Genomic DNA, 23,117 nt, shown 5'->3' with positions numbered 1-23,117 from the left:
ACAAGTGACAAAACCCATGCTCCTTGTTGGATTGCACTGAGTTACAGAAGTAGATCATCCAAATTCACCACCTTACCTTAGACACCTGAGTTTGTTTTGCCATCTGTGAGAACTATTTTGCAGCTTGTCGCTACCCCAAAGATCAATAAACCCAACAACAGGCTTCCCTCTAACACCCCTGCAAACAGGATTGTATTAGCATAAGAAGCAGACTGCAAATTACCTGCAATTTTCAACGTGACTACAGAAATATTTAACAAACCCAAACCAATCCTTGGTACTTGTGCAGAGAAATCCCTCCAGTTTGCTCACCAGGAACCACGCACAGCCAGGCAATCCTCCTGCTTGCCGGGATCCCTAGAAGCACAGCCTTCTCTCCAGCTGTAGGAAAGACGTGTCGCCTTGCAGGATGGCCATCCCTGGAAATAAGCTGGTCTTGTCTGAAGCTGTTTGGCAGCCCGTTTTGTGAAATGCCACGCCGAGTGCATTCCACGGGAAGGAATGTACGTGGTGTCCCTGCAGCAACCACAGACACCCACCACGGCTGGAGATCTCAGTGTCCCTTTGTATTTCTTGTTTGGGAGAAAGGAGCAAAACATCCAACTTTCACAGAAGTAACCCTCTCCACACCGAAACAACGGTTTGGCATTTTGTGAAGTTCTAGAAGAAACAAACTCAGTTTCCCAATCTCAAAGGGAGCAAAAAATCGAACACCAGCACTACCACATCTCTCTGCAGGGAAGCCTGTAACCCAAACTACGGGTCTGAACCCATCAGTGACCTAGGCGGAGTGTCTGAGCATCCTTACAGAACAATCAGACTCTGTAAATGGTACTTTAAAGCCTAAACTATTTTGAAACCATGCATATCTGTATTCAAAAGTGCACAAGGAATCCATTAACTGAAAGCATTTGTAAAGTGCCCATTTATAAAAAAAAAAAAAAAAAAAAAAAAAAAAAAAAACACTCAAGAGCTTAAAGCTCTTCTCATAAACATAAATGTCACTTAAGAAATGGTTAATTTTTCCTATCTCTGTCAGAGGATTTTTGGCATACCAAATTCATTTCAAAGCTCACATGAAAACCAAGGTAGGCTTTCACAGGTAAACTATTTTGTTTTACTTCTACATTGTCTTTATTTACTTGAAACTATTTCAGTTTGGCTCAGTGATGCGACAGGCGTAAAAAGCTATGGTTAGGCAAGAGAGATTTCAGAAAACGAGTGTAAAAAGATAATCAAATTAATGGCTTCAAATGGGAAGTCTATAAAGCAGCTGTTCAAGGACAGCTGCCAAACCTCAAGGAACGCCTGGTCTCTTGGGTACTCTAAATCTCTGCTACTTAATTCTCACCTGCCGTGCACTCCCACTAAATGGGCATTTTGTGAAGGGCTCGAGTCCACCAAAGGTCCCAGACTCACCTCTCATAGGATTTATTTTTCACCTAGATCAAAGAAGTGAGCTGGAGCATCAGGCTGTAAAGGAAACGTTAGCATCCCTTTCACTGACAGCTCAGTTTTAAACCAGTTTCGGTCCCTCCTGAGACTTACTAGCTAGCTCGTCTGCCTTCTTCTCACCCACAGCAGCCAGGATGGGACTCCACACCTTTCTCCTCTAATGATGGTGGAGAAGTTGAATTAATCAGCGTCCAGAACTCAGTCATACAATACTCCAAAGCCCACCAAAATCAGCAAGCTTGAGATTGTACCTTTAATGACCTGGAGTGGCAAAAGCATGTAATTTACTATTTTTGTCCTTTGCTTCTATAGGAATGCTGAGAAACTGGAGCACATTAATTCCTTTGACACTTCCACATGCTGGATATAAATAGCCCTCTGTCTGGTGGCCCAAGCACGTAGCATCCCCCTAATAAAAACAGCACCACAAGAAAGAAATTCCTGCCAAGTTTTTAGAAGCAACAAGATTTTTTTTCAGGGCACCATTTAAAGCTCCTCATAAAACACCATGCACATGCTTCCGATGGGCTGAGGAGAGCAGGCTTAGCAAGAAGAGAAACCAAAAGTATAAAACAACTCCAGGTCAGACGTTTCCAAAAGCCTTGTTTCTTCTCCCCATGTGCTTTACAAGCTGAAGAAGAGCTTTATTATCATCTTGCTTTCAAAGTAGGTACTGTACTACCCCCAATGCTTTCTTCATGGATTTTCTGACTGCAGTCACTCTTGTTCCTCATCTTTCACTTCGCTGTGCTGACAGTATTTTGCCACTGCTTGGGAATTTGAAAGCTCACAACAGCTATTGTCATAAACGAGAAGCAAAAGTGGGGACTTCATTGAAGAGCCTAATTGTATGCAGGCAAAATGCATTTTAGAGCCAACCCAACCGCTGAAAACCAGCAAGATATCTCAATCTGTTTAGAATCAAAACTTTGATTAATCCCAGAGTATCTTAGCTGAGTAAGAAAAGAATAGGAAACGTTACAACACAGAAGCAAACACTCGCTTTGGAAAAATACCATGAATTTTAAATGGCCAACACTACTATGTTCCTTCATAAATACTCATTCCTCCATCAGTCCCATGGCAAGGGGAAGCTGCAAGCACTGGCTAAAACAAGGATGAAGTTCTCCTCTCTGGACCCAACTCAACAAGCCCCAGAATTGACGAGTGGGTACTAATTTTAGGAGGTTCATTGAAAGCATTTGGGAAAGAAAAGCTGTTTACCCAGAACAGTTAGAGCAGGACGTGACTTTGCTAGTCCTGTACCTGTAGTGGCTGCAGAAGGTGTATGCACACCTGTCCTGAAACGCATAAACAAGCATAAATAAGTATTCTACCAAAGTTGCTTATCCTCAGACTGCAATGAAGAGATGTATAAGCTAAAATATCAAATACCAAAAGAATTTATTAAATCAACAGCCAAATGCTCTTCAGCCAAGACCTGTTGAGTCCCCTCAGGTCGCGCCGTGTTTATTCTGACAGATCCAACCACACAGCGTTCACTCAGCACCGGGAAGCTTCTCTCTTCTAAAACTTGCCCGTTTTCAATGATTTATTTAAACTTAATGAGTTATTAAATCAGCAGCTATATATATATATGGTATAAACATTTGAAAATAAATAAATGTGCATATCTGTATATTAAATGCTACTGAGGAAGTGCTGCAGCAGACTATTTTGCCAACCAAATTATGCTGCTGAGGGTTACAGAGATACTGGAGAGCGTAAGTGAGATCGGCCAGTTACCGAGAGCCTTCAGGATCCCATTTCGTTGGGAATCGCCAGCAACAGAAAGGAAGGAAGGAGACACTGAACACTAAGCTCTGCCAAATCTCAAAGCTGATTTAAAAGGTTAAATTAATATCACAAGAACGCCTAGCAAAGAAGCACTGAACCATTTTCTAAGGCAGGACTGCAGCTTGCGCTAGATTAGATATGGAAATAATTTTAAAAAGGAAGGCATTAGACAGTATACAACTCCCACACACACATACATGGGGAGAATACACTGAATTGTAATTTGACTACTCGATTCTATCTGTAACAAAATCACCTAGACCGTTTAAAGTAGTTGGTTGTACTCGTACTCCAAAGTTGAAAAAAAATTACTTAGTCACCGCACAAAGGAAAAGCATCACCAACCATAACTAGCTCTTCGGAGTGACAATTTTAAAACATTACTTATCAAAATACTGGGGATGGAGAAGAGAAATCTGTAGGCTGTGACAGGGGGAAGCAACACACAGAGTAACAAGTACTCCATTTGATAATAAACATTACCTTACAAACTGCTTTTCACTTTAGTTTCCCATTTTCAGAGATGCATAAAAACATCTTAACAAGCACAAATAACATTTTTTTCAAAGCTTAGTTAAAAATGGACAGAAAGCTATATGGAAAACTGTCTTAAAAACAGCTTTTGTCACTTATTCCATTCATTAAGGACTTTTACAGAAGTCCAAAGCTGTACACTGGCACTCAAAGGACTTGCTACAACTTCCACAGAGCCTAAAAACATAACTCTTTTACTAAATGTCTGTCTATGTTAAGGTAAGATATTTTCTGTACAGGCAGAAATGATGTTTCCTTCATAAAAACATTCAATTTTAAAACATAGAACTCTGAGAGTCGAGTTTTCCCAGTTTTAATACATTCCTTCAAACACCTCAAGAGTTAAACTGCAGTAGAAAAGAATGTCAAGTGTGACAACGCACAGAAATGAATCTGCAACATGTCTGATGTTTATACAATTATAAATACATTAATTTTCAATAAATTTAGTTTTTTCACTTCAGCAGAACATTATTTGTCCTTCCTCATTCTCCACTGCTTAAAACTTCACCTAGGAATTCTCACAACCACCAGCACACTCAGCGTACTTTGAAGAATATAACTAAAAGCTCATTAAAAGGAAAAGAGAGAGAGATTGTGGGCTTACCTCAGAGAATGGAAACAGTTTCTAGAAAAAGTTAAGGCATGGGATATAAAATAACAGAATAAAACTTTTAATTTTTATTCAGCGTTTCATTCAAGTATGCTAATCTCTAGTGTGCAAGCAAACAAACATATACTTCTTTAAAGTTTTGCTCTGTTTCCCAGGCCATTTTTTCCTTCTTTCTGTATATATACTCACTAGTACTCACTACTGACGTGTGCTGGGGCAGAAATATCAGAAAGGATGGCACGGACATCCTGGATAAACATTGTAGGCATGAAGAACTCACTGGCTTTGCAACGCTGGTGAGAAGGGTGGTGGGATCTGAAAAGCGTAGTTTCAAGATCAGTACCTTGCTTACAGGCAGCACACAAAGCTCTTGAACTGCTGACTGACTTCTGGTTCAAGAGAGGGCTGTTTCGGCGATCACTGTAGGAGCAATGGATGCACCTCTACCTACAGAATTAATATAAAACAATCCAGTACCTTCAGTTCCTCTACTGTCAAGCATTTCCCTCTGTGTTTCCTTCTACATGTGGCCATGGCCAATACTCTTGTGGCTTACCAACACCTTTTTCTTCTTTGCAAGACTCTCGGCGTCCTCGTCCTGGAGGCTGCCGTGCTGCCTGCCGAGCTCCAGCGCTGCCCACCACACACCAGAGCGCTGTTTACACATTCCTGCGTTTCTTCTGCGTGGCTGCAGAACACCACAGTATCTCCGCTGCTTTTGCAGCTGATTACAGCTCGGATAACTGAATGGAACTTACGAGGCACGCATAATGAGAGTTAATTACATTGACGCGATGCAACTGGAGCTGTGGGCACACAACATCTCAGCTACAGTAACAGCAACAAGTCTGCCACAAGAGGCCTAAAGAAATGCCAGAAAACACACCACAAGTTTGAACATTAACTGCTGAAGAAGTTACATTTTCTAAAAAGGCACCGCTGAGGTCATCTCGTCAGCTGAATCACCACTAAAAAATGTTGATGTTCATTAACGAACCAAGACACCATCCATTATAGCTGAAGATAGCAGCACACCCCACTGCAACCATCGAGGAAATAGGCCAGCAAATGCAACTGCCCTCATCTGTCACAGTACATACACCTCGAGTACAGACAGCACGGACACCTTATTTTGGGCCAAATATCATAAATAATATGGCGTTAAACATTTCCTTACTCTGTTTATTAAATATTTGTAGGAGAGACTTTGTAAACAAGCAAAGCTTTGATATAGATGCTGTTATTAATTGTTCGGCTACTCTAAGCACAGGAATTGGAAGCCACTGATATATTTTAAGGAATAAAGACACGTAACTCAAGTCAAAAGGCAAAGTCCAGGGCAAATACAATTATTTTCCCCTGCTTCCTCCTTCTCAAAACCCTGGAACGTCACATATAGAGGATTTTATTAAAGCACAGTGCCTTCGGTGAGGCACTCCACTCTGTACACCAAACAATTTTGTCTGCAATAAAAGAGCAGCACATGATATATGGAAAAGCACCGCAAGTAGCAACACGTACATCATGGCCAAATGAACGTGCCCAGGACCTGGCCCTGGCTTTAAACCACAAGGCAGGCATGCTTGTTACGTCCTGTAAGGCCATATTGATTATTTTGGTGACTCCTCTATTTTATTTCCCACCATAAGTGATACAGTAATCCCAGAAGCGAAGTGAGAACTACTCATTTACTCCTTTATGGCTCAGGATGCTGCTGCTGAGTCTCCTCACGACGTCGCAGAAAGGCTCGTGTCCAAACGCAGGGTGTTTGGGGGCAGTCGCTCGTGTTCTGTCCCTCCACTAATTCCTTCCCTCTCCTGTGCTGTAAAGTGCAAAATGTAAAATTTCTCGGGCAGCAGACCAGCACACCATCCATTGTCTTCAGAGTGAAAAAGTGCAAGAAGCACGTATGACTTGGAGCATATCGAGAGCTTTTCTAAAGACGCTGGCAGTAAATTGATAGTGAGTTTTAACAGACCTTCCCTGCAATCCGCTGCTCGGCTGCTGGACAGGTCCCCGCTGCAGAAAACACAGCAGCATCTCTGTAAGACTCGACTTGTGCCAAGCCATTTAAGGTGCCTCGCTTTCTACAAACCCCACGTGGTTTTTCCTCACGTGGACGGATACAAATTCTGCAGTTCTACGCTGATGCTGATGGGAAGCCCTGGGAAGGTATGTTTGTTTTTAAATAGAGCTAGCACAACTTGGCATCCTTCCCAGCCCGAGACTGAGAGCAGAAGGGCTGCTGACAGAGAGCTTCATTGGCAGCCTGAGATCCAAGCCACGCGTCTGTGTGTGGGCACGGGCATCTGTTGCAGAGGTGTACGTCTCTGGACCTCCACCAACCTCCCCTGCAGTTTAGCACCAGTTTCTAGCAGAATTTGTACAGGGGGACAACACAGATTCTGTGAGTAATGCAAGCAAAGCCTCAATTAACACCGTCAAAATGATAATTACTCGGTGCCAATTATGCCAGCACTTCTTCCATGAACACGCTTTGAGAATCCAGGAAGCCAAGCACGGATTAGTCTTTACTCACTTTTATTCAGACACATTTTCTTTAAAAGCACGTGGCAAACCCCAATCTGCAGCAGCCCCTAACACTGTGCAAAGGACCCAGCGTTAGTTCAGAACCGGGTCTTTTTGCCCTTCTGTGCAGAACCAAGGCAAAAAGATCCAAAACTGGGAAACGAGGAATACACCAAAGGTTCGCAATCACCACCCTAGCATTAATCAATTCTTCCTGATGACTACAACATTGTTCCCAGGGAGGAAACACGGCGAGCACACGCACTTGCTCATTCCTACGGGATTAAAATTCCTCAGCAGCCCCCGAGTGAAGGTGTCAGCAGGCACGGGAGCACTGCACGGCCCAGCTGAACACGCTGCTCGGGAGAGCCTTGCTCTCAGCACGCACCCAGTTTGCTATTTCCTTTCGCAAAGCACGTACATTACAACGCTGTTTTCACATACTTCTTTTTTTAAGCCAATAAAGTAGGTTTTCTTTTAAAGGAATCAAACAAGCAAAGAAATAATCTCATTATATGCAAGCAAGCTACAAAACCAGGCACGCCGAGTGCAAAAGCACATAAATTTCAGGAAAAATATACAGCGCGATAAAATAAAATCCCAAGAGAGAACCACATCAGCAGGAGAACAAATGCTTTTCATAATGGACCATGGCAAATCTTGCAGAATAGCATTATTAAAAGTTAGCAACCGTGTTATGCGGCTGCTGGAAGAAAATTATTAGTGCCAATGGAGCCCTCCAGAAGAAGCATTGAGGAGCTTCATTCAGCCCCTCTCTGCGGGGCTGCTCCCCAGCGTCTCGTCGCCCAGCCTGTACGTACAGCCAGGGTTGCCCCATCCCAAATGCAGGACCCAGCACTCGCCTTTGGTAAGCTTCACGTGGTTGGTGATGGCCCAGCTCTCCAGTCTGCCCAGGTTGACCACTGACTTTTAGAGGCACAGCTTCAGAACGGATTTGGTTCGTGACCCCGTGTATTTCAGAACGCTACCACAACGCTAAAAAATGCCAGCGATTGGAGTAAATAAAGCTGAAGGTCTTCCCGTAACTTGATTTTCATGGACATTGAAAATAAATATTGTGTCTGCCTGTGGAACACTTTAAAGCTTTGAGACTAATAATGCACGGGTTGATTAGAAGAGGCATAGGAGGGGCGCTGTTTGTTTGTTTCCCTTCCCTGGTGAATTTGGTTGAGCAAAAGCTCTGTTAAACAACCTATCTGTGTTTAGCTGCAGACAGACTTGTTGCCTCACATTTCCGCTGTTGTTTTTGTAGTATTTGTAAATGCCTTCCCACCAGCCCCAGAGCATGAGCAATGGTTTGCAAGGCTTAAATCAACACGTTTAAAAAAAAACAAACAAGCTAAATCCTACCACAGTTATGCTCAGTGAGATCGGAAAGCCCCTGCAGATTAGTTGTGCTGGCATAACAAATCCAACCCGCCAGAACAATTCATCTGCCTTCTGCGCCCTTCCTCACTGCCATATTTCCTAAGGGATGCACAAAACCCAAGGGGTTTCACGTTGGATAAGCTCTCCAACTCAGCTTGGGGACAATCTTCCACACTGAATCACCTTACTGAAGGTACTTGTTGCAGAAAGACCCACAGCATCCTATTTTCTCCACGTCCCTTTTAATTCTTTGTAACCGCTACCTGGCAGATCATTTATTTAATCATTTATTTATTAACCGGGCACAGAAGGCAGAATCTAAAAGAACCTACTCTGAATGCTTCGGCTTGATGTAATTACAAAAAGCACCGAACAATTCAACGCTAACTAGGAATACAAAGACCTCAAACTATTCCTTTTTAGTTATGAAACTAAGGAGCCTGGATAAAGCAGCATCGTGTCAATTCTGTTTTTCAAGAATCCACCCAAAGTGAGACATTTAAAGCACATTTAGTCCTTAGCAGCAGCAGCGCTGGCACCAAAAATGCCCTCTTGTGGCCCAGCAGAAGCCTGCAGAGCCTGTACTCAATTCTTGCAAAGAAGGGTTTAAAACAAGCACGTATTTCTCAGGTCTTGTTTTGAAGCTAAAAGGAAATAGGAAAGCACGTCATAAACTCAGCTTCAACTGCAGGCATTGTCTGGAGTCTGAAGAAATGGTTGAACTTGGTTTCTCTACCTGGTTCTTCGGAGTGTTACTGTAAGTAGCGGGAGCATCCGGTCCCTCCTGTAAATCTAAGGATAACCAAACTCCTTGGGAAAGCTGCTCTGGAAAGCACTGCTCAGTGGAAAGGATGAGTGAAGGGGCAAGCCTGAGAGGGGAAAACCCCTTCTGTTCAGAAGGGAAGCTGGCTATTCAGTCAGTGTCTTTACCTGGGTGTGATGATTAACAACTACCAAAAAATAAAATAAAATAAAATAAAATACACAGCTCCTTCTCAGTCTGTTATAAGCCCTCAGCCAAAATCCAAAAATTCAGCTGGAATATTCAGACAACCTTAGAAAAATAACAAAATGTTTTAATGATTTGAGGAGCTGAAATTGTCTCTTTTCAGACAGAAAACCATCTATGTATGGCTTATAAAAAGGCATTTTCAGAGTTCTCGACTGAGGTTCCAAATTACAAGATAAATTTGTTAAAAATACTCATTAAAAAATGTTTGTAATAAAGTTTTTACTTAAACATCAGCAAAATTACTTTGTTACTTTAGTAAACCATGGACGTAAAAATAAAAAAAGAATAAAAACACAATTGGACAAGCATCACCAAGCCTTTTCTTTGAGCTGGTTTGTGTGGAGCTGTGGTGCAAGGAGCGGGATGCGTGCACTGTTCCGCGGGCTGCCTCGTGTCCTGCTGCAGCCCGGGAGCACCTCCCAGCCCAAATCACAGATCTGCTTAAGCAGTGCTCATGGAAACACACAAACGCACACGGCTGACACCCAGCACACAAGCAGGTTCCGGGGGACAGAGCCCGCTGACCGCACTGCAAAGCTCCTCCGAGGGGGCAGGAGCTCGGCAGGAGAATGAGGAGACCGTGCACCAACCCAGCGCGCCCACCCCGGGGATCTGAAGGTCTCAGGGTGGCTCTGATCACTGTGCTCCTGCTGCATTTTTGGGAAAGATTCTCAAAGAGACGAGGATCAAGACTCACGAAGCCGCGCTCTTCGAGGTGTGCGAGTTCAACACCTCTTTTGTTTCCGAGATTAATCGATTTTTCCCACTCTTTTGAAATCAATAACCCAATATTCTCTTTCACAGCTATCCTAGCTTGGGTCTGTTTTCTACATCGCAGTCCTGCTACCTGAAAGGAAGCGTTAACAACCAGACACTGAGTAAAACCATCCCATAGGAAAAAAAAAACAGTTACCTGGTCAAAACCCCAAGCTATCAAAGCCGAAGCCTTTCATACAGTTTTAGCTCGCTCTCCTTCATTGCTCACGGAATATAAGGAACCCATGCACACGCATGCACGCCCATATACAAGGAGTGGTCTGGGTCAGGGAAGAAGAGAAAAAGAAACCCCCAAGTTTCCTTATTGCCTCGAAACAGCTGTGAAGCCACACCTCAGGCTCCGATCAGTGGTGCTGCAGCTTCGCACGGCTTCCTCTTCAAGCAGCTTTCCTGGCACACAGGGCAACAAGCACTCAGCCCATACCACCCATCAGCTCGGCACGGCGCCGCTTGATTTATTTCATTTTTTACCTCCATACTAAGCAATGGCTCATTGGAGTGGCTTGCTCTGCCTTTATTTCTGTACTTTTTTTTTTATTATTATTTCCAGAGAAGCATTACCTAAATATAAACCTGTTTTTCATGCCCTGTAGAAACTGCTTCTTAACACCTCTGGGGAAGGCAGGGCGGAGGGACAATCTAGAGCTAAAAAACTTGAAAGGCCATTCCTCTGCCCTGGCATTTCAGATTAGGTGTAAACTCCTTCCCCTCTAACCACTTGTTGAGAAGCAAGTATCCATCCTCATGGTTTATCAGCTTAAATAAATGCTTCAAGAGTTGCCCACGTCTATGTGAATATCAGGTTGGTGAACCACGCTTGAAATGACAAAGGAAAATTTACAGGACAACTCTACAAGCTAGAAGTTTACTGACCTTCTAACAGCTGAAATAGGAAAAAAGAGAAGACAGAATTTTTCCTACGGTTTACCAAAGCTTTGGGATCTTTTTTTTTTTCTCAGCATCAAGAAAAATACCCAAAACACAAACGTTTCCTTAAACCCTTTTGTCTCAATAAGCAGTGTTTTTCGATGATCTTGTTCTACAAAGATGGCAAGCGCTCACTTCTCAGCAGATTTTCCTAGCATGAGATACAAAAAAAGCTTTCACTACACAAATCCTTAGAGTCTTTGACCTGCTCGAGCTTTCTGAAGAACACTTTCTTTAAAGGATGAGGAGGAGGTTAAGTACATCGTCATAAATGTATTTTAACATAACCACATTTAAACAGCACCTGATTAGGTAGTGAAAATAATTTCACTGTTCAAATCTTCCAAGATCAGAGCTCTGCATCCTTCTTAAAGAACGGAAGCCATTATAAACGCATTTGCTATCTTAGATGGAATAACATGAAGAAAAAAATAAGTCACATGATTTTTAGTTTTCATACATGCAGAATTTATAATTCTGGGTTTGTGTTTGGTTGTTTTTGTGTTGTTGTTTTTTTTTCCCCTAATAGCAAACGAAGCACAAAGGCTTGCTTTCAAGAGCCTGATGTGATCAAGAGCTGTCCAAAATGTATGCAGTTATGATTCCTTAAGCACAACAATACTGCACAAATCTTTCCTACACTATCAGAAACTTCACATTTTCATGAGTTAATTTAACTCGCCCATAACACGTGGTGATAAAATAATTCTTGTACCTCTGTGCTACTTTGCAAAGTTTGTTTAATGCTTTAGTTTCCTGCCAGGCACAGAGAAAATATTTCCTCTTCTTATTCAGCTAATTTAGTCAACAGCTATGGCAGAAGCTGAGAAAAACTACGGGAAAACACTTCCACTCCTGTTCTGTTTGCAATTTATTACCAGGTAGGAACAGAAGAACAAATTCACAGACTGAGATTAAAAGCAGCCTGAAATTAGAACACGACATCAAGATCTACTGCTTACCGTGATCTGAGGCACTCATGAAGAGTCGATCAAGGAATTCCCAAGCCTATTTCTGTAACGTAGCCATAAGAAACGATTTATTTCAGCTCAACTCAGAAATGAAATCCAAGTGGGACCCACATATCTGTTGCCATGACTTAAGCTGTTTTGGGACCTCTACTCCAGATCACCAAACATTCATTTCTGGAAACACGGGTGCAGCATGAAATAACCTCTGAAAGATTTCTTATACTATAGTCAGAAAAATCCAAACCGTGACGCACAAACAACTACAAATAAAGAAAGCTACTCCAGTTGTTAAGAAGGGTAAGGTTAACAGCTGGAGGTAATTTCACTTCTGAAGTCAGAAGTTGCAGCTAATGCTACATGTTAGACCCCACTTTGCACAAAAAAGAAGTTTCTTTGATTATTAGACAGAAACTGGTTTTGTCCACCTCACAAGTAGTTAAAAGCTTCCAGGCAGGTTGGTTGCTTGTACACAAATCCATTCCTACATGGCAGGTCCAGATCTTTCCTAACCATTTATTTCATACCTTTTGAATAGGGCTCGACCCCAAAACTTTGGAAGAATAGGTTGACTACCTTCAAACCAGCTGGCAACACAAAGGCTTTTTTTTTTTTTTTTTTTTTTTAACACTGCTTAAAATCTTCACGTGGGCACTCTTCACAGCCTGGCACTCCAAATTTCTACCTTCCTCCAAATTCCAGTCACCTCCCTGGTAAACAAGCCTCGTACACCAATTTAGCATTTTCGCTGCAAACTTCAGCAGCCCAAACAAATGGGACGTCAAGTTAATTGGCATGGAAGCTGCTGAGCTGAGTGAACAAAACACCGAAATAAGTAATACAACAGAAGTGTAAGTTTTGATATATTTGCAGAGGTCGGCAGATTTCTACGTATCTGCAGAACCAAGAAACCTTGTGACAGAATACTGAAGAACTTGGCTAAATTAATCAAGCATAAAATTGTCCTTGTTTTATCTTTTCACCTATGTGATTTACAAAATGCTGAAATTCCCTAAGAACAGCATTCTCAGCATGTTCCTCTCAATTGGTTTCATCCAAAACCATTAAGCAGACCTGATAACAGGTGGAAAACATGTTCGTTATCAGTACCACAACTCCTAAAGGTGAGATGAAATGACAAAAGGTTAATTTAGCATTAACTTTAAAAAAAAAAAAACTGTCCACATTGAACTTTATTCCTAATCTGACTGTCTGCATTGCCCAGTTTTGGAGTCATCACAGTTTATTCAGCCCATTAATAGAGCTTCCTATTGTGCTTCTAATCACGTAAATCTTCAAAATTCGTCAAGAATAAGCCATCTGAAATTTTCTTTCTACAGGAAACAAACATAATACTCGCTAACAGGCCATTAACAATAAAAATATATTTTTTCCTACGCCCACATAAAAAATGTAATAGGCTTATTTACAACGTACCTCATCATAGTTACAGAAACCACTCTGGAAAGAGCTGTGTGACAGCCTCAACAAATCTCCAAGCCTTCTCATCTCCCTACACAAACAAAATTCTCTTCTGTACATTAATAATTCAAAAAGTCTTGTTGCTTTATTCCTTACATCACTTAAAAACACAATCTGCATCTGCTTTTTTTTTTTTAAAAAAAAAAAAAAAAAAAAAAAGGTTTCAGGCAGCACTTAATTCAACTTCTACATCACCTTCTTCTTGAACTTCTGCTGTCTTCCTACCACAGAGCCACAGGAGGAGCACGCTGGTAATCAGACACCCCTTAAAGTGCCAACTGCGGTTCCCTAATTAGGTCTGTCAAGGAAGACGAGCTGTAAAAATTGGACTCCTGTTGGCATCTGTAGATCCTTTCCCTGTGACTGCTGCTTTTGTTGTGAGGGAATAGAAAAGTCACGTTATTCTCATAAAGAAACTTCAACTTCCCCCGTGGTTTCTCTCTTCAGCCCTCTTTATTTATCAATACCATAGAACTGGTTATTTGCAACTATTACAACAGAAAGCTTTCCAACCCTCTCACATCATTACATTTTGCATCCTGTCCACCAGGCAAGAATTTGTTCTCAAGCTACCAGAACCACAGATTTGACCAGTGAAACGACGAGCATGCCAAGCACAAGAGCTGCCTGCTGCATCTACAGAAACAATAAACCACTGGGATTCCTTACAAGCAATACTGATGCAGCAAAAGTGGCAGAAAGTTGCTTAGGTGATGGCTGTTTTGTCTTTTTTTTTTTCCCTGAAGCCACTTTAAAGAAGAACTGAAGAACATGCCACAAACGTGATGGTCAAAAACACGAGTACTGGCTTCGTCACACGGCATTGCCAGACAGCTCAGTAATTCACTTCTCTTTCCCCCACTCAGCTCAGCTGTAAGAGCAAAACAAACAAGGTAGAGACCCTAAAGAGTAAATATTTGATATTAACACTTGATGAGTAAAGATGAACCACTTAATTTTAACTGAGAACCGAGTACACTGGCAAACAAATGCATCAAAGCCTGAGTTGATGCCTGTAATCTATTTATTAAAATAATTTCATAGGGTGATTTCACACGAGACAAGTAAAAATAAGTCACTGGTCTTTAAAAAATTTATATATATATATTATATAAATGAACTTGAACTGAGACTCACTCCACAGCTAACTGGACCAGCAAAAGGAAGGGGATCAGGCTACTCAAAGCTAAACACTGAGACAAGATGCACAGTGTTGAAGGAATAAGTCTCATCACTCCCTGACAAAGTTTCAGATATTCAAGGACTCCCATGATAAAAAAGAAAAGCACAGAAGTAGCACTTAAAGAGCTTCATCTTCCAAAGATTTGCAAGGAAGGCAAATAAGACTTTGTCCTAAGCCACTTGACAAGACCATTGTCCTAACTGGAAGAACAGTTTAACTGGAAAACAAGCAAAAAAAAAAAAAAAAATCACAGAAAAATGGAATATAGATAATAGAAACTCTTTTTACAAAATAAAAAAAAAATACTTAAGAACAGTTAAAAAAAAATCAGTGATGTTTACAAGGGCTGATATTCTGACACGGCAACAATAAGCACCAACTAACTGGGAACTGTCAGCTAATAAAAGCGGGTTTTGCTATTTTGCGGCTTTTAATTTTAATTCAGTGTCGGCAATTCAACAAGATTTTGAACCACCACATCCACTGCGGACCAACTCTTTATGACAAGATTTTGTCAGTCTCATCTCCCCATACAAACAGCCGATGTTATGACTCCCAATCTCCCAATCAGAAAAATATGAAGAAAATATTAATGCTGCTTTCCCAGTCGGTGAAAATGACATATAGGGAGCCACGCTCATTAGTACAGTTAGTGCAGGCGCTGATAAAATAGAAAATTTCTTATTCTAAGTATTTGGATAAGTCCCATTTTCCTTCCCTTTGATCCGAAGTAGGCATTGAACTTGAGCACTACAAAATTAACCCACAGAGCCCACATCTAAAACACCTTAAAAAAGCAGCTTTTAAGGATACCTATTAAAAAAATAGTAATAATAATACATTGGCCTTTTGACTGCTGATCTACGCAGGCTGATAAACAACCAGGCAGTCCCTCCAGCTTTTCTGTGCTCTCTGTGATGCTAACACCAACATCTGAAGTCACCAAAATGAGTCAGCCTTCCACCCAGAAAAAGGGCAGAGAAACACTGCAGTGAAAAGCAAGTTCCTGCTCAAGCATTTGGCCAGTTTGGAGACTGCTGTGAAACTATGACACTTTGAAAGAAATATGCAGCTTGCAAAAAGCCGGTAGCCCTACATTTTTTTCTGATAAAATAAAGCAGAAACTTATGGGCAGCTTTGCTGCTTAGTCATATTTGACAGTCCCGGTCTAAACAGAGCTGCTGGTAAATCACCTGCGTGTTGCAACACCGATGCACGTTTAGGGAGTGCTCAGTGCTCTCTTCTCAGGTCAGGATATTTGGCCTCTAGGAAGTGAACACAGAGTAATGATGAATGTCTTGGCTTGACACAGCACTGTAAATATGATTTAGTATTACTCAAAGCCTTCGTTTCAGCAGTGTTTCCAAAGCTCATTCAAAACTTTTTGGCATTTGTGGTTGTATTTTTTTTTTAAAGCTACAGATAAATCCATCAGATACAGATAGGCAACAAGGAAAACAAAGGCGTAAAGGAAGAAACCTTCAGGAAGAAAAGCACCTAGCTACTACCTACTGGCAACAAGCTTTTGCACCTGTCTAGGCAAGTCAGTGATGTTCTTGCCAAGTACCACGTGGCAGACACCCAAAAAAAGAAGGGTTGGGAGCTTAACCAGATTCTTTTTGGTTTCTAACTTCTTTAATTAGAAATTTGCTTCTCAGGACAACGTCTCAAAGCAGAAGGTTTAGGACTGTCGAACAATGCTGCAGGAAAAGACAATTAAGCTACAAATAAAATGAGGTTGTAGCCCCATCTTTTATCATTATCCAAGCCAAGGTCATAAAAGAAATTAAAAAGCACATCTGGAAGGCAGCGTCAAAGCAAATTAGATTTAGCAGTGAATTTGAACATGGAGTCATATTGGAGAGCATCAGGCGCGATGGGAAGTACACCTGACACTACATTACTCCAGCTGGTCCTCACGGGGAGGCAGCACAACAATGCTAAAGCAGTACACGTAGTCTGTACCAATGAAATGTAAATGTTTGAGATGATGGCAAACTGAGTAACTAAACAAAATCAGAAGCGTTGGATAGATCACTTATTTCCTCGCCCGATGCAGCAGACATACTCCACCCTTCTAACAGCAGTCTAAAATGTAGCACAAGATGACAAAAACATTTTTTTTAAGGCTAAAGCTAAACCTACATGTTACAATTGTGTTTATTTTTAGTCTTTAGGTTTTAGTGAGACTTTCTGAAGCCCTGAAAGCCTCCCTGCAACCTACCTCAAACACATGCACATCTTCAGGTGCCCACAGGCTCAGCAAGTGCAGAAGTGGATCCTGCTGCAGGAATCAGGCTGAATGACTCGAGTTTGGTTTTGACAGATTCATGCTAAAGGAGCTGAACACGTGCCAAAATAGGCAGGGATTTTAGAAGAATGATTTCCCAAGTAACGAGGATGCCAGCAGCTCTGGAGATCCAAATCTTAACCTGCTTTCCGAGCTACAATGCATCAGTCAAATAACCCCAACCAGGACAAAAGAACATCCCTCTGCTTCCCAGACAAACTTTACCTGTCAGAAGCACTCAACACCCAAACACCATCTCAGCTAAGCGGGAATTAGGCTGGAAATGTCATTTAAAGGAGGTCTTGCTGGTGTCCTCAGGTAGCCAACATTCAGTTTTCCCCACAATTGAGCATGGCTTTTGGAAGAAGGGCAAACGGGGCTGGCCAAAGCCAGCCAGGCTGGTCTGGTGCAGCCTTGTTTAAAAACAAACAAACCCTGGGGCCTCCCCCGTACACTCCTTGCCCCCCCCAGGAACACCCAGCAGGTCCAGCAGTCCTTTGTCTTGTTCCCCACCCAGGAGAAGACAGTTTAATAAAACTAGCTGCATGATCAAGCTGGGAGCTGGAGAGCAAAGGACAACAGGATACAGAGGAACAGCTGCAAGCAATACAATTTCCTTTTTTATACATGTCTTTTTTGCCTCACTGTCCGAACAGATCACTTTTCCGATCATAAATTTAAAACAAAACAAAAATATCAGAAAAGCCACCACGGGTCCACCCTCACCTGGAAGTTTTCCCTGCCAGTGAGCCAGCAGAGGCCGCTGAAGACCATCTCTGCTCCTGCAGAGCTGCAGGATGGGACAGCTTTTCCTACCCTCACCTTCCACAGCAAAACCCAGTTCTAGCTTTTTTTCTTCCACTTGTAAATTCGTGCTCTGTTTCTCCTCCCATATACAAATTACTCCGATGAGGTCCAGTCCCCTCAAGAGCGACTCTGAGCTCTAGGAGCTGCTCGTGACCTACAGAGTGCTGCATACACTCCTTGCCAAGGGTTATCCGAACCAGAGCTTCGGCTGGTGATGTGGAACCAGACTTTTCCTTCCACAAAAGCTTCTCCACAACACTTCAGAACACGCACAGCCCCTTCGCTTTGCCAGAGCCTACCCTCCAATGCCCTAATGGTGGTGGCAACTCACGCTTTGGTTGGGTAAGTGAGCAGGGGGTCCCAGCTACGGCATTCCCAGTCCACTCCAGGAGCTCCAGGCAACTCAAACTGGCCACGCAGAGCAAGGGCAGAGCGAGGTGCTTCACCCTGGCCAGCTCCTCGCAGGTGGATTTCACACCACTCTGTACTTACATGCTCATTGAAACCTTTAATGCAAGCACGGGTCCACAAACCACAAAGAACATCTTCTGCTTCAAAGATCTCACCACGAGGGATGTGACTGCTCCTCCCGCACAGGAGTTAAGTGCCCCAGGACCTTCTACTTCAACAGCAATAGCCACCACAGGAAAAGTGGTAAGAAAAAAAAACAAATGCATTTAGAGCTGGCATCCGTGCAGTAAGTAGTGCCTTAGCCCACCTGGACAGCCCCTAAAAAGCAGCAGCCTGTGACATTCTGCTAGGAACTGGGAAGACATCAACTTCTGTAGGGCAAAAGAAACACGTTGGGTGCATTTATTAATGAGATTATAAAACAATCTTCTCAGATAATCACAACGGCTGAACTCCCTCCAGATGGTCTCTTCCCCTCCCGCCTTCTCCGATTAAATAATCATCACCTGGGTATCACCTACAGCCCGCATGAAGCAAACCCAGGCTGCGGGACGGTTTCCAGTGACGAGGTACCTGAACGGATGCGTTTGGAGAACAGAACCACAGCTACAAACACAGGCTTCAGCTGGGTGCTCACCAATTCCCCTTTTTAATACGTCCAAATGCTTGAAGCCACATACCGGGTACCTTCCTATACACGATAAAAGCTTAAAAAAAATAATAATAATAAAGAAAAGGCTCATTATGCAAACAGTTACAGACTGCTGCTATGAACAATGGCCCTTAAAATTTTTGTCTCTTGTATATCCACTGCTACCTGAGGAAGATCCCAAACTGGATACACCTCAAAGCTGATTTCAGCAGTCAAAGGGCTTACTTCGGCTATTTAAGTGCTGATTTCCACGTGCTTGTGCCTAACTTCAAGCTACACTTTGAATGCAGTATTACCTTTGTGACACGCAGCATTATTTTAGCATCCTAGAACAACCTCCACAGCTCGCAGTGTGCTTTTTAAACATATTTTAATACAAGTCTGCTAGCTATTAACAGTGGCAGAACAGATCCTGTTACATCCGTAGACATCTCAATCTTTCAAAACTGTAAGAAAGCAACAAAAAGGGATTCTAGATTTTCAGTGCTTCTCAACTTCCTGAAGTCTTTTGGGTGATCAGAAAAAGACAACAAGCAAATTGAAACAAAAGCTTGAACTATAATGCATCCATGTGCTGCGTTTCTATCACCTATATTTTTCCCTGCATGTCACAACTCCTTCCCCAAAAGCATCTGCTGGCCGTGCTTCACATCAGCAACCCAGCTACCTGAAACAACCCTAGCAAGGGTTGTAAATCGTCATTCAATCCCGTTTACATTCAGCAATGTTCTTTCTGGAGCAACTCCGGCATAAAGCAGTTGCCCAACACGCACAACATATTTCAGAAACATCAGCAGAGAAAACAAAACAGGACGAAGAGAGAGGTGAAAAAGTAATGCAAGCCAAGCAAATTGAATACTCCGCTTCTGGGGTTAAAAATAAAATTAAAAAAAAAAAAAGTTAAATTGTTGTTTTTCATACATTCTTGCCATCCAAAGGAAAGAGGAAATAAGTCATGCAGACAAAAAAAAAAGTCTCACAGTTCAGGCAAAGGTGACAAAATTGCAAACTTTCATAACAGGTACCTGTACTGAGCAGAGCTGAGCATGCCGTGACTATTTGATTAGCAAAGACATTGAGGTGATGTCTACAGAAAGACACACAAAGCTGCATAAAGTTATCCCATTTTCTCTTTAGGGCGAGCTGTAAAAGTTGCAAATAAACAGCAAAAGTGTGATTTTACTGAAACTACCACGTGGAGATTCAGAAAGATCAGTGTACACGTCATTTATTTGATGATTTAGTGATTCCAGTGTAAAAGGCAGGACTACCCCGACAGGGCTTGCCACTATCAAGAAAACCTGGAAAACACTCAGTGCAGTCATTCAGGAAGACCTGGACGTGCAGCACCGGGAAGAACTAGCATGAAGCTTCATACATGACTTCCCAACAGGAATTACAGTCCTAAAAGTAAAAGCAGCAAAGGAAAGGAAGGCTCTAGATGTATCAGTCAGTTGGCAGCATTCACATGTGCTGTCAGTGTGGGTGTCTGCCCCGAAAAGGCAAGCAGGCTCAAACACAGAAAGCTGAGAAATTTGTAAAGCCAAGAAAGCACTTTTGTTGTTGGAGACTCACAAAAGCTCATGCCAGTATACAGCTCAGCTCACGCACATGCAGCAAGGATGACTTCATACCGCAAGAGAAGGACCACAGCTAATTCACCAGATGAAGAGCCCTTTTTAGGGGACTGGACAAAGAACCTGGCGTGCTCAGATGAGCAAAACAAGGCTAAGAAGGCATGCAGTTTCATACAAACATCTTCTATAAATAACCAAAGGGAAAACAGCCCCCCTTTCCCCCACCCCAACGTACAGGACAGCTGCTAAACTATCAAACAGCACTGGCACAAAACAAACACAAAACAGATTATAAAGCAGAGCACATCGATTCAGAAAGCTCCTACCCATCAGAAGTGGAGTTCTGGAAATTTCAGAGCTCCCAGCATGGGGAAAGGGGAGAAGCAGCTTAACTGGTTTCATTAAACTTGACCAGCTTATAATTATAAGCCTTTGTTTTACTGCGTGATGTTTTGAGACTGTCCAGAGTACTGAAGGAAAGAATAAACACATGGAAGTAAATGGACGCAGAAATTGTTGATTTTTAAAATGAAAGACAGTTTGTCTGGCATTTTGACTACTGATGCGCCAGAAATTAGTTATGGAAGTGAAGGTTACAACAAGTTGCACCGAAGTGGAAACTGTCACAGGAGAGAGTGGTTACTTATAGCACTCCTCCTAGCCCCATTCATTTAATTAGTAATCAAGGAGTGAGAGTTAAGTACGTGCTCATGAAATTTCTGTGGATGACACCAAACTGCAAACTATCAGGGTACAGAGAACTGGATAAAGAAGAGCCCGTGGGTTTTGTGGACTGGAATGCCAGTAAATGGGATAATAGCATGACGTGAAATCATGCGTTTAGGGACCAGTAACCTTTCCTGTAAGCTGAGAACTCATCACCTGGAAGCAACATAGTAGGAATGCACAGAGCAATGAACTGTGGAAATCCCTGTATAAGGATGCTGATGCTTACACAAGCAAAAGAGGAGCTCAACACGTCCACGTAAAACAAAACGCCAGAGAAATTCCACTCTGAGATGGAAACAGAGAGGCTGGAGCTGCCCTGGGGGAAGTATCACTGCTGACAAGGATACTGCATCAGGTGAATCGTTGGTCTGAAATAGCAGCGATGCACTCATTTCTGCCAAAAATTGCTGCTGCCCCTCACAAAACATTTTCTTGACTGAAGAGGACCAACTTCAACTTTCATTTATCTCTAAAATACGTGCTCCTTTCCCCATTTCATTACCCGCAGCAATTCCTACTCTAGCTAAAGAATGCTATTAGCGCAAGTTACGACAACGACTGCACGTGAGCATAATTTAATGGATCTGAAATTAAAAGTTTTGTAATTGCCTGACAAACAAGATACAAGAACACTCTTCCAAACCGAGCAGCTGGGAAAAGGAACCACAAGCCGATCTAAAAAGTGCCTGAGTAAACTTTTGGACGGGACAGAGACACAAATGGGCGTATTCCTGAGAAGCAGGAGCTGGTGCTTCTGTATTTGAGTGAAGGACGTGTTAACACTGCACTGACAGCCTGGACAGGTACCATGATTTAGGGTTCCACCGGCCACCTGTGGGACCAGGAAGACTTTTAATTCGTTGCTTTCGAGGCACCAGGCATTGCCTGCAGGGTAAGAGCGGCCGCCCCGGTGCCGTGCTGCTATCTCACATGCACAAGCTGAGGGCAAACCTAACCACCCGGCACCCTGAGGGCTCCTCGGGGCAGCCACACAGGCGCTGCCCGGCGCTTTCCTGCTTCGTGGATGAGTGTTTTTGGATCCCCCGGGCTGGTGTTTGACAAACATCCCAACGCTGGAGGTATTCCAGGTGCTTTTGCTCGGCCAATCCCTCCTGCTCCCGGCACAGGGCAGTTTCAAAGTTTGACCTTCGCTGTAAGCCACGGGTTTGTCACAGCTTTCGGGGCACGCTCTGGCTTATCACAACCAAACCTCTGCCACACGGGTGGCCTGGCTTACCGAAGCAGCAAGGCTCTCCGAGCATTTTCAGGCCAGTTTCCTGGAGCTCCTCTCCCATTTAGCCTTCCCAAGGGAGAGGCTGAGGCACCGCAGGTGCCGCGCACCCACTTCCCCACAGCGCCTCCGCGTTTTACTTCAACTTGACCAAAACCCCGACTTTCACCTCAGCACACACACTTGTAAGGTCGTGTTTGCCTTTCCCAAGGAGGCTCCCTGGAGCACCCCGTTTCCTACAGCAGATCTCAGCCTTCAGCACCCACAGCAGCAAACAAAGCCCCGGGCGGGCAGTAGGGGGGTGGGGGACACACACACCCCCAACCTGTTGCCGCTCAATGCCGGGCTCGGGTCGCCCCCTGAGGGCTGAGGAGAGCCCCCCGGGTCGGGACGGGTTGAGTTGGGCTGGGCTGGGACGTTATGGGGTGGATGCGATGGGGTGGGGTGGGGTGGGGAGGGTCGCGCCCCGCTCCGCTCACTCACTCGATGAAGTAGCTGGCGCCCTCCTCCGAGAAGCCCTCCTCCCAGCCGCGGGGCAGGTCTGCGGGAGGCAGCGAGAGAAAGAAAAAAAAAAAAAAAAAAAAAGGGAAGAGGGGTGAGGGCTGGGATCCTCGGAGGGGGAAGCAAAAGAGGAGGAGGAGGAGGAGGAGGAAGGAAGGACCCACCTGAGCGGATCATGTGGCCGGAGTTGACGGGCTCCCCGGTGCGCGGGTGCAGCCAGGTGGTGCTGCGGGTCAGGTCGCTGCGGAGAAGG

At 43.3% G+C, this 23,117-nt stretch overlaps 1 protein-coding gene across 5 annotated transcripts in view; it reads right to left on the bottom strand.

The window, feature by feature from the left end:
* The window catches only part of PLEKHA7 (pleckstrin homology domain containing A7), a 135,393-nt gene that overhangs the window by 112,031 nt on the left and 245 nt on the right, over nucleotides 1-23,117 (bottom strand). For 4 of the 5 annotated variants that reach the window (XM_082762119.1, XM_082762123.1, XM_082762121.1 and 1 more), the window contains exons 2-3: nucleotides 23,029-23,105; nucleotides 22,847-22,904 (exon numbers count right to left, since the gene is read on the bottom strand). In XM_082762119.1, the coding sequence (XP_082618245.1) occupies nucleotides 22,847-22,904; nucleotides 23,029-23,105 (135 nt within the window). Of the gene's footprint in view, nucleotides 1-4,955; nucleotides 5,003-22,846; nucleotides 22,905-23,028; nucleotides 23,106-23,117 lie in introns of those variants that run through there. The other variant, XM_082762127.1, reaches the window with a different exon arrangement.

This window comes from Aythya marila (assembly GCF_965140915.1).
Source record: "Aythya marila genome assembly, chromosome: 5".
Taxonomy (NCBI): Eukaryota; Metazoa; Chordata; class Aves; order Anseriformes; family Anatidae; genus Aythya; species Aythya marila.
This window is presented reverse-complemented; position numbering and strand designations above follow the sequence as displayed.